The sequence below is a fragment of the Hemibagrus wyckioides genome, linkage group LG18, assembly GCF_019097595.1.
Source record: "Hemibagrus wyckioides isolate EC202008001 linkage group LG18, SWU_Hwy_1.0, whole genome shotgun sequence".
NCBI lineage: Eukaryota > Metazoa > Chordata > Actinopteri > Siluriformes > Bagridae > Hemibagrus > Hemibagrus wyckioides.
The window spans coordinates 4,054,679-4,067,166 of record NC_080727.1 but is presented as its reverse complement, the minus strand read 5'-3'; the positions used below and the strand labels follow the sequence as shown (position 1 = coordinate 4,067,166).

The window sequence follows — 12,488 nt, the reverse complement described above, 5'->3', positions numbered from 1 at the left end:
GAAGACTCTCGGAAAACTGACCTTTCATACAAAGCAGTTAATGTGGCCAAACTTGCTTGCAAGAAATATTGTCATTATTGAATTATAAAAATTTTCCCAGATTTTTAATAAGGCCTCACTTTTTTGTACCCCAATGTCTCCACAGCCATTTAGTACCAACTTGATACGCCTTGATTTGCCCATTTTATTCCAATCTTCCTTCCAAAAATGCTCCAGATTTTTCAGATTGTCAGCGGATCTTCTGTGCAAAAACCTCTTCAAGTCATTCTACAATTCCTTTCATAGGATTTAGTTCTAGGCTCTGACTGGGACGTTCCAAAATGTTGATCTTCTTCTTCTAAAGCCATTCCTGTTGACATGGATCTGTGCTTTGGGTTGTTGTCATGCTGGAAGGTGAAAGCTTCAGCTGTGTACCAGAGGCCTGGAGGTTTTGTGCCAAAACAGATTGGTATTTGGAGTTATCCCAGCCCCAGCCGAAGAGAACCAGCTCCATAGTTTTCACCATGCTTCACTGAGGTTGTGATGTTCTTTGGGTGTCTTGTTTTTGTGCCAAACATCATTGAGAATAATCTCCAAAACTCATCAGACCAGCATAAATGGTCTGGTGTCATGTATTTGGGGTGATTTAAGTGGTCACATGCAGACAGTGACCAGTACTTGACAGATATTCCTGCATCTCCTTTAATGTTGTTGTAGATATCTTTGCAGCCGCCCTTGCAAAGTTTTCATATTATACTTTGTCTATTTTGGATGGACATCCTGTTCTTTGTGATGTCACTGTGGTGCCCCATTTTCTCCATCTTCTGGTCAACAATAGGATTCTGTGTATGCTTTGAAAGCCAAGATGTCAAGAAAATTCTCCAGTATGATAAGTACTTTTAAGTATGCGCTTGAATGTGACTGGCTAATACAGATACTGCTTCATTATAAAAGGGTGTGCACACTTACGCAACAAGATAATTGTAATTCTTTTCACTTTTCTTTCTTTTTCATTTTTTCACCCTAATTCTGTTTCTTTTTCTGTTGATGGTTGCTTTCTACATCACACAAAGCTTCCATTTGAACAGGTGTGTATAGACTTTTTTATATCCACTGTATATAATTTATTGTTTCTTATATTTCATTTATTGGTCCACATTAATCTGTTTACTGAGTTCTTATTTGATTTCATTCACACTGGAGATTTTAATGTATCTCTTGCAGTCTTTCACGAAGATCTCAAGTTCTAAAATAAACTCAGTGTGTGTGTGTGTGTGTGTGTGTGCGCATACCCCGCCTCACTGTGACAGCTTGTAGCCGCGCGCGCGGAGCCCCTGGGAGCACAGAGCCAAGTCACCAACCTGCCGCTGCGCGCGAGCCACCGAGCAGCGCCTCCAATCTGCCCTGCGCGCGGGGGGGAACCGGGGGCTCTACACACTGTTATTATTGGGACATGTCGAAAAGTCACCAGGGGCTAAACTGGCTCGGAGAAAGACGTGAAAGGGGGGACGATAGAAGCTCATTCTGAAACAGCACACTAAGGCACTAAATAGTATGTCAAAATAGTGCGCCACCATAGGTTGCCATAGTGACCATAAGCAGCGTACTGTTTAGTGCAGTAGTGTGTGGTATGCGGTTTGGGACATGTCCAGCAGCGTTATGCGTGGCTGAGACTTTTAGGTCACGCTGTCGTCCCATTATTGCTCATTAACATTGAATACATTAAAGTTGGGCTCGAGTTAAAGGAGTATAAACGCCTCGGCGGTGAAATAATCGTCTTTTGTTCACTTAAAAAAATCGAAATAGAGAAAGGGGTTAAATAATGGGTGGGTGCATATGATGCATTGGATACTGATTTGAAAAAGTACTAAAATATAAGAGTGTACCTAGATATAAATATTTAATACATCGTGCTAAAATGTCTAAATACAGCCTAAATATTAAAATATTAAACAACAACTACTACTACTACTACTACTACTACTACTACTACTACTAATAATAATAATAATAATAATAATAATAATAATAATAATAATAATTCTAAGAAGAAGATATATTATTCTATCTATTATTGTTATATTGTTTTATCTAGCTAGCTAGCTACCTATATTTATTTGTTAGTTTAATTGCATCAAATAAACACTTTATTATCCGACCCAATCGCTTAATTTGTTAAAATTATACTTTATTTGTGTATTTCTTTATTATGAAATTATTAAAATACTATATTTTTGTTGTACCAGCAGCCAAGGCGGATAAATGCTAATATAATACAAAAATCGTGTGACAAAATCTTTGTTTTATTTATTTTTTTTACTTCCTTTTTTTTATTTTATTTAAATACATCGTTGTATTGTTGTATGAAAACGATGTGCATAAGGTGCTAATTTCAGAGTAAAGTAAACGCATTAAACACAAAGACGAATCGTTTATACTGTTTCGAAATTAAAAAACAGAAACAACCGACATGTTTGGCACGACATCAGTCTAATTCGTTTTGTTTTATTGGTCAATACAGTGTTGTGTTGCTGTAATGTTGTAATCTCTGAAAAGAGCAGAATAGAAGCGGAAATATGGCTGGACTGGGTGAGGAAGTTGCTCAGGTTTGGTCTTGAATATGGGCTTGGAGGAGTGCAGAGAGAAAAAAGAGAGAGAGAAAGAGAGAAAGACCTCCCCGCTCCTCATAATAACCCCATTATAGGCCTCATCAATGATGTAATGAAAGCAAACAGTGTGTGAAAATGGCCTGTAAACAGTTGGATCCGAGTCTCCTAATGAATTCAGTGTCTCTTTCTCATCAAAGTGAGAGTCGTGGGTGTGTGAGAGTGAGAGGGTGGGGTGTGTGTGTGTGTATGTGTGTGTGTGTGTGTCCGGTCGACACCCCAAAACAGACCCTCAGCCAATAGAATCGCGCCGCTGGGGACTCACGTGCATGGGGCGCCCTTAAAAACTCCTAAAAGCACCTTAGTTTTCCAACAACTTTATTTTAAAAGGCTTTTTTTCCACCGTCGTGCGTGTGCTCCTTCCCTGTTCGATGAGTCTATTTAACCTGCGCTCATTTCGCCAACTGCATCCCTTTTTTTTCTCTCTCCCTCTCTCTCTCTCTCTCTCTCTCAACCCTACAACGATTTTGCATCGTCCGGTTTTATCAGTTTGAGCAGCGAGGATCGCCACAGCAACTTCCTCTTTAGGGTCCTGGTGAAAATTTTTCAGCAATATATTCACCTCGTGTCTGTCTCTTTGATCGCAGCTCGGGGTTTGTGCTCCTGTCCGTGGTGCTGAAACAGCTTCCGCTCAGCTTTTACACTACAGCACTGTATTATACAGTTACACTTTACTGTAGCCTTAGCGCAGTGGTGTGTATTACCGCAGGGGTTCTTCAAAATGATTTATTTCAAAATGATCTTACAAACAATTTGAAGTCACCATCGGCGAGTATTTTTTAAAGTTCTAACAGGATTCAGAATACAAATTGCTACATATATAGGTTTTGTTTATTTTGTATCATCGTGGTTTTAAAGAGAGAGAGAGAGGCAGTGAAGAGAGAAAGAGAAAAAGGGGAACTGGAGATTTCTTCCAACTTCAAACGTCCTGAAGAAAGAAGAAACTTTCTCAGACATTGGATGAATATCTCCTAAGCTCTGTTGGATGTTCCTACTGGATAGGCTGTGATTGTCGTATTTTTGTGAGTCGAACTTGGCCGAACCCAAATGAGAGTTTGAAAGCTCTGGCCCGGGAGGAAGCGCTCTTTTTTCCCCGATGGAGGCGTCCACCCACGGCTCGTGCTCCGGCTCCGGCTTTGGCATCGACTCTCTGCTGTCCCACAGACCCGGAAGCCCGGTGGTGGTCGTCGCCAAGGGTAACGGCGGCTTGGAGGGAGAATGCCGGTCTCCGCCGGAGTTTAGCGCCGCGTCGGATGCGGAGAGCGTGTGCTCAAGCCCACCGTCACCGAGGCGCGAGGAGCACGAGGAAGACGAAGAGCGCGAGGCGCACGAGCAGAGGCGAGGCCGCGCGCTCGCGCTGACGTCCCACACGCACCACGGCCCGGTGTCCGCCGCTCCCCAGCCGCGCACCGTCACCTCCTCCTTCCTGATCAGAGACATCCTGGCCGACTGCAAGCCGCTCGCCGCGTGCGCGCCGTATTCTAGCAACGGGCAACCGACGCACGAGGCGAGCAGGTTAGCGTCTAAAGTGGCGGACGAGTTCATCGAGAAAATCCACAGCAACTCGTCCTCAGACGGAGAATACAACAAAGGTAAAGGAAAAAATTAAGACATTTAGACTTCTATGAAAACTTGAACGAAACTATTCCTGGAGTCGAATAATCTCAGATCCAACATGCTGATTAATTTATTTAATTTATTCCGAGTTTTTTTTTTTAATAATTTAAGTTTAATTTAACTAAAAAAGTTCAGGCAACCTGATTCCTTAGCTGCATTTATAAGACAATTTTTTAAAGACAAAATAATGCTTTTCCCTGTTTTTATCACATGGCCCATATTTTTTCCACATCTTTCATTAAAAAGTTGACGTTGACGTTACAAATCTGTTAAAATTTATGAACACCTTTATTAATATTTAATTTCTGATGCATTTATTATTTATCAAATAATACATTTAAATAAGAATTAATTCTTATTCTTAAAGCAGTGTTTCAATTTAGCCCAAATGATTTTAAAAACAATAACTGTATTTGAAAAAATTATTTTAAAAATTAAAACTGCGTGATAATATGAAATTAATACCACAGAACATTAATGTCGGTATAATTTTACTGATTTTGTATAATAATACATTCGTTTTGTATCAATAAAGTATTGTATGTATTGACAGGTGAAAATAATAATGAGCTTGTAATAAAACACACCTTGCTATTGCTTGATACATGACTGAAAAAATCAAAACACAAATAAAAATAATAATGATAAAATAAAATAAAAACACACAAAAAAAACATACACAAAAAACAGCAACAACAATAACGATATTGTTGTCAGGTTTAACATCAGACAAAAAAAATGTAAAAATTATTAGATTTTGCCTTTTTCTATTCTTCCTCCTCCTCATCATAATCAGTCTCATAGCCGTTTATTATTATTATTATTATTATTATTATTGTTATTAATACAACTCCTGTGATATAATGTTACACCAACATAATGAACACCTCACACACACACACACACACACAAACACTTTCTATGTTATTACAGAGACACTGAATTTCGACATGAGAGGGTTCAATATGAATGCACCATGTATCAAAGCCGTGGTGTTGTGTGTGTGTGTGTGTGTGTGTGTGTGTGTGTGAGCGCGCGCTGCTGCTGCTTTGATTTCAGAGCTGATTTTTGGTGTAATTTGTCCCAGTGTTAATCAGATTTGTAACGGTGAGCTCTTTATAGATCTGTGTGAAGTTTCTCTCCGAGTCTCGGCTGAAAGCTCTCCGTCCCCTTGTGGCTCAATTAGCCGGATTATTGTGCTCCTTCAGAGACGCGCTGATCTCTGTGCCGTGTCCCTTGCTCTATATGGGCTTAGAGAAAGAAAGGTCTCTTATTTCTTTTAGGTTAAGAGAAAGAGAAAAGTTAAATTAGAATGTGTTAATAATTTCATTCATCTTCAGTAAGGGCTTTATCCTGCTCAGGGTCGTGATGGATCCGGAGTGTCTCACAGCAACACAGGGAAATTAGAAAAACAGAAAAAATAAATAAACCTTCTTGATACTACAGCAGTATTTTTATTACATATTACCCAGTATGCTAGCATGCAGTATTGGGCAGTAGTCTGTAAACATGGCCAACTTTGTGGCTAAAAGTTTCTATGAGGCCTTTCCTTTGTCAACGGTGTGTGAAAGTTGGTTAGCTAACCTATACAGTTATTACATTGCTATAAAACGTACATTATTTATATTTTTATTGGACATGCTGTGAGCATTTTTTTAATCGTTTTCGAGGCTACACTTTTAGATAAAAGTATCAAACTGTCCATTTGCTTGTCGCTGAGGTGATGCCATGAAATGTGCATATTTTGTAGCTTCAGCATGTAGTGCATCTGGTGTAACTTTATTGAAGCGTTAATTATGTGACTTAAATTATTTTTAAGGCTTCTAGGTAAAAATTAAACACACAAAGGCACAAAACATGCACCATTACTGACGCCACCGCAGCGACTGGAACGTCATGAGAATGTCACAATTAGCAATACCGGCTACGCGTTTTCCAAAACGCAGTTATACATGTTTTCTTCTATTATTTGTATTTATTGTATGTCCTTTTTTGCTCTTTGCTCCAATCACATGCACTTTTCTCTCCTCAGTGAAAGAAGAAGGAGACAGAGAGATTTCCAGCAGCAGAGATAGCCCCCAGGTGCGACTGAAGAAGCCGCGGAAAGCGCGCACGGCCTTCACCGATCACCAGCTCGCGCAGCTCGAGCGCAGCTTTGAGCGCCAGAAGTACCTGAGCGTGCAGGACCGCATGGAGCTCGCGGCCTCTCTCAACCTCACCGACACGCAGGTGAAGACCTGGTACCAAAACAGGAGGTGAGGACCTGCTGGGTTACAGGGTCACATCGCACTACAGAGGTTCCTATTTCCTGTCTACACCCGCGGAAAATTCTGCAAAGTTCGCACGAGGAATTTCTTAAGAAATATTCTAACATGAGACGCTCTCTCCTTAATAGATAGATAGATAGATAGATAGATAGATAGATAGATAGATAGATAGATAGATAGATAGATAGATAGATAGATAGATAGATAGATTTCCACGTGACTGATTCCAGAAAGGAAATTTACATCTAATTAATGATATTTCTAATATTGCAATATACTGAAATATACGGATGACATGAAAATACTCTTCTCATGTGACTTGATTATCAGGACAGATAAAGAAAAGACGAAATAAAGGGAAATTAAATAAATAAATAAATTACTCATGGCATTTCTGCCAGTTTGGGCTGTTTTTCTATAATAAAAAAATACATTTCAAATACCGCAAATTAATAAACGGGAAAATTTTGGTGTCTCGTTTTCCTTTTTCAGATCCTGTCCAGATAAATTATAGTCATAATAAATAAAATCAACGCAAAACACCATACGTTGAAGAATGAATTATAAATTGGTGCGTCCATCAATTATTAAGAAATCCAGCTTAATAGACAATTAGGCTATTATAATAATTAATTATTAATTTTTTAACTGGCAAACGTGCCTTTTTTGTCCTTACAGACGCAAAATAGGTCTACAACACCAACACTGTAACCCCAAACGTTTATTTTAATATTTTAGTTTCTTTTATATATATATATATATATATATATATATATATATATATATATATATATATATATATATATATATATATATATATATATATGTATGTATATAATTTTCAGTTTACATCCAATGCAGCATATGGAGAGGCGGGGTTCACTTCTGCTTGCCAAGTTCACATTCATACAGATCACTCAGATGTAAAGGGCAAGAAAACTAAAAACTCTCCTATTAATAATTATTTTATAGAATTAAATTACTGTTTGAGCTTTAAAGCTAGGCTTAGTATATGACCATAGACAGGGTGGATGCACATGTATTTTGTGTTGCATATAAATTACACACTTTCTTCTGAACTATTAACAAAATATTTGCGTTTGTAAAGGAGACCAATACGTTAAGAGTGATGTTTAAAGTTCTTTAAAACTGACTTCTGTCTTACCCAGCTATTTATAATTGTTTTTTGATTTATAAGATTTTGACTTTTGCTGTTTTTCATTTAAAAATCCCCATTTATCAACCTGTAGAATCACAAATAATGATCGAACGAATGTTGCTTAGAAATAACGTTTCTCCTTGTATTTCTAATATAAATTAGAAATATATTTGTCAGTATTCTTCATGTATTTCTTCATCTGCCTGTGTCATACTGTAAACAAATGATCTCCAAAATTACATTACCTAACAACTTTCTTCGCTACAAAGTTGTACAGTTTGCATGTTCCTTGTATGTCTGAAACGTTTATTAGTGATGTCACTCATTTTTCTCGGAGGCGTGGCTTTTGTCCCATTCTCTACTGTTATTCTCTAGTCTCTACAGTTTTGACAACTATGGTTCTTGATCTAAGTCGTAGTAAAGGAACATCTATTTTATATTTAAATGCACAATAGCTTTGCTAAACAGAATAGACCAGCATAGTTGTTAGGACACATATACACAAATATTAATGAATGTACTAAGATACAGATTCCTTGTCGCCGGGTTTGTACCATCAAGGGCACGTCTTTTATACCTTATTAAGGTGTAGTTTTATTTAGTTAAACGTTTTACTTAAAGTAGGCCTACTGGCTATTTTCTTAATATTCTTCTTATTGGTTTATGTTTTGCTTAACCTCTGTTTTGTCTCCTGTTTTTCTCTTTTTAAAATGATCATTAAAAAGGACAAAGTGGAAGAGGCAGACTGCGGTGGGACTGGAACTCTTAGCGGAAGCCGGGAATTACTCGGCCCTACAGAGAATGTTTCCATCGCCGTATTTCTACCCGCAAGGTCTTGTGTCGGGTCTGGACCCCGGAGCTGCCGCGCTGTCCTACCTGTGCCGGGGCGCCGGAGCTCCTCCCCCCGCTGCTCCTGCGGGTCTTCAGCGGCCACCGCTCGTACCGCGGATTCTCCTGCACGGGCTGCAGGGCGGACACGAGCCTCCGCCGCCTCTCCCCCCGCTGCCCGGGGTGGTACTGCCCAGACCCACCCCACCTCGATGAACTTTCCCGACTCGGACTTTCCTTTTAAGACCATAGACTGGAACTTGGTCTATACTTATTAAAACATACACACACACACACACACACACACACCTGGCAGCTCTGGACTTCAACTTTACTGTTGACTAAAGGATCGAGAATATATATTATATCATAAAGCCAATATATATGCTTCTTAAATGAAGAAGCAAACTCTAAGTTGATGATATTGTTACCGCTATTAGTCATAATTTATGTAATTATTTATGCCCCTTTTTTGTATTTAACTTATATATTTATATAGGATTATTGTTTGTTATCATTTATGTTCAGAAAAAAATGTTTCAGAAATGTTTCTAAAGGACGCAATAACAACAAAAAAAAGAACACACCACATGATGGGCTATTATTATTATTATTATTATTATTATTATTATTATTATTATTATTATTATCATTATTATTGGCAGTGATAGATATAGTTTTAATTATAGTAATAGCCCCCGTGTAAAATAAAATAAAAAAAAGCTCTTGATATTATCGAGATAAAAAAAAAAACACTACAGACGAAATGCAGTTTTCATTTCATTCTTTTTTTCTTTCAGCTGTAAAAAATTAAAATTAAACTTATAAGATTCGTGTAAATAGGATTATTTGGGTCAACAGCAAATCTAGGTTTTCATATAGGTTTTTAATTTATTTATTCCTTTTTAAGTCCTCTTCCAGGCGAAGATGATCAAGGACACGTTCATAAAAATGACAACGCCTTCATGTAATAATTCTCATGGATTATAGCAGAATCAAAGAATATACAAATGAGTAAAAGCAACACTCGTTTTCTGTTCCCCCCCCAGCGGCTTAATATAAAGACAGAATGTACTGAAGTGTATGGAAAGGATGAAATCAGGTGTGAAGATCATTTGTGCTCAGAGACCTTTCAGCTATATGAATACAAAGTCTATTTCAGAAATAATATTTTGCCCTGAAATGGGAGTAACTCTGAATTGCTGCCATTTTTAAAGATTAGGGTTGCCAGATTGTAATCACTGTTTATATCCCACTCTTTTAACTCGTCCCAATTCATTATCCTATAAATCAAATCAATGTACTCACCAAATGGGACTAAATGATCTCGTCCAGGTTTCCAGCCCAAAGAAATGGGAAAATACCATACACTGAGTGGAATAGATTCATCTGGCAACCCTGCGTAAAACCTGTTTGGGATTAAAGAATATTCGTGACACGTAGAAGCCCCACAAAATGTCACGTTGCTTACCAGTTTTGATGAATGTCACGTTAAATAATAGGCTGCGTATTTTTATTTTTTATTTTTTTCATTTAATTCAATTTTATATTTTTTTTTTCCTGACAGTTTTAACCCTAACCTTATGTGTTAGAGCAGATATTGTGCATTAATTCTGTATAGAGCCGTTGTTATTCTTTCTTTGGTGAAGGTGTATATTGAGAATATTGATTTGTGCAGTGATTCTTGTCTTTAGCCCTCCTCCTTTGTGCTTATAGTGGTATGAACTTTTGAGGTTAAAAAAAAAAAAACTCATATAGCTGCTGAATGCACAGGGATGGGGAGGCTTGAGGTAATAAGGAGAATTACTTTTATAAATGTGCAAATAAAGATCTTTGACTAAATTATATGAACGTGGGAAGTGAACAAACCTTTACCTTTACATGTTTAATGAAATTGTACATTATTTTATTAGCTCCCATAATAATGATTATTTATTAGGATTTTAAACGCTTTAGGAAGTCTTTCAACAGTAGATCTTTGCTGATTTAATTTCCTGAGTTGTTCTATAGGATAAATTCAAACTGTCGGACAATCTTACGGTTTAGCACTGAAATCACCATTGATCCATCTTAATTAATTGAATGGTTTCTTAATTAATTGGATGATCCTGCGGTTATGATTACTCTTAATTAATTGGCTGATCTCCCAAGCAGATAGACTTGACAGCTATTCTCAGGGTAGCTGATCTTATCTTATATTCTTAATGCTTTCAAAATCTAAAATATTTTCAACATGTCCCAGCTGTCATCGTATGTTATACTAGCCATGAAATAATTCACACATGACTTAAAATAAATCAGCTAACAAATGAAATGAAATAAAAAAAATAAAAAAAAAAGGTGGGATCATAAGGTTAGAGCATTCGAGTGAAGGAGAAATAAATGCTATAAAGGAAAATAGGAGGAAATCCATTAAAAATAAACAATTTATAATCTTTTATGAATATATGTTTAGCAACAGGACTGTCGCATATATTTATGCTTTTTCTTCCACAACAACAAAACAAAATTCGCTGCAAGTCATATCACGAAATTGCACTTGGGAAAATCTATTAGTGGAAAAATGTGTTTGAATAAATTTAAACACGACTGTCAGACACTTTGCTCACAGCCTGCACTGTTTGGTTAGCATCGTGGATTTAATTTGTCAAACCTCCTCAAAAAAAAAAGGTTAATAAGAGCGTCTCAGCCGGAGGAAACTTTAACCTTTCAGAGACGCCTGCAGGGGCTTTACACATCCAAACTCAAGCGGAGAAACTTAATTCTGCTTAGACCATCTCTTATTAATAGATTATAGCACAAATATCACTTTAATCACACGCCGGGAATAGCACAGTGTGAGCGGGGTATGAAGTGCTGATCCAGATTGCGCCTGTAAAAACGGGAAATAGATTACAAACTGGCATTCACAGTATGGAGTGGACACACACACACACACAGACATTGCGACAAAGTTGTACATAAATCACATTTCACCTGTAAGTTTTGCCCACACGTGACCAGGTGATTAACGTGTGAGTGATCACGTGAGAAACGACCTGGCGTTGCACGTGAGAACTCAATTAAACACGTGCCATCTTAGGAACAATATGAGATCACGTATGAAGAAGAATTATTCTTCATTCAAGAAAAGTGAAACCACGTGATCTAAACGTGAATATGAATGAATGAATATGAAAATAAATACAATTTGCAGGTAGACTTTGTGGGTTAATAAAATCACGTGAAAATATACGAATCCCGTGAAAAATAACATACCTACGAAGCATTACATGCGTTAAACACGACATGTGAATTGTTTAAAAAAAAACGTGTGAATTCACGTGAATCATGTGATTATTTAAAGGTGAAGTTCATGTAACTTTTGGCTGAAGGATTTACGGTAGGCAGACACACACACACACACACGTTGTCTATTGTATAGAACTGTGACAAGTGTCCAGTTAGAGGGGTTTGTTTTGCGCCCCCGCGCTTCACTGTTTTCATTCAGCGTGTCCATAAACAATATGCGATACGTGAAATATTAATGTTCACCAAAGTGTGTAATTGTTTAAGTGCCCTAAATGATCCCATTTGGAAAATGGATTGTTTCCACCCCCACCTTTCTTTTTTTCCCTTCAGAGAGTGTGTCGGTTGTCTGCTCCTTTGCCAACCGACTCCAACAGCTGGTCACCGGCCGACGGGACATCTGCTGAGCGGCGGCCTGGACTCGCTTTAAACCGGGCCAAAGATCACTCGCTCCATGAAGCTCAGGACAGGAGTGTGTTTTTAGGGGGAGTTCACTCTCTGAATGGGAGATTAACGACTAGACAAAAGTCTGTAATGGCTTTTAATTGAAAGTCGATAACGGGGTTTGTCTCGTATCGCACATGTCAGAGCGCCTTGAGCAGAGAATCCCACAGTGCTAAATTATGCTGCATGTTTATCACTTCAGAAGTAACAACACCGCACGTTAGCTAGTTAGCTACCCCT

At 37.9% G+C, this 12,488-nt stretch overlaps 1 protein-coding gene across 1 annotated transcript; it reads left to right on the top strand.

Annotated features, from left to right (window-relative positions):
• The first annotated feature begins 2,950 nt into the window (after positions 1 to 2,950).
• Positions 2,951 to 10,272, top strand: barhl1b (BarH-like homeobox 1b). Its single transcript, XM_058415883.1, has 3 exons — positions 2,951 to 4,237; positions 6,295 to 6,517; positions 8,414 to 10,272. Exons 1-3 carry the CDS (start codon positions 3,742 to 3,744, stop codon positions 8,730 to 8,732), a joined length of 1,038 nt encoding a protein of 345 aa, XP_058271866.1. The 5' UTR covers positions 2,951 to 3,741; the 3' UTR covers positions 8,733 to 10,272.
• The last annotated feature ends 2,216 nt before the right edge of the window (positions 10,273 to 12,488 follow it).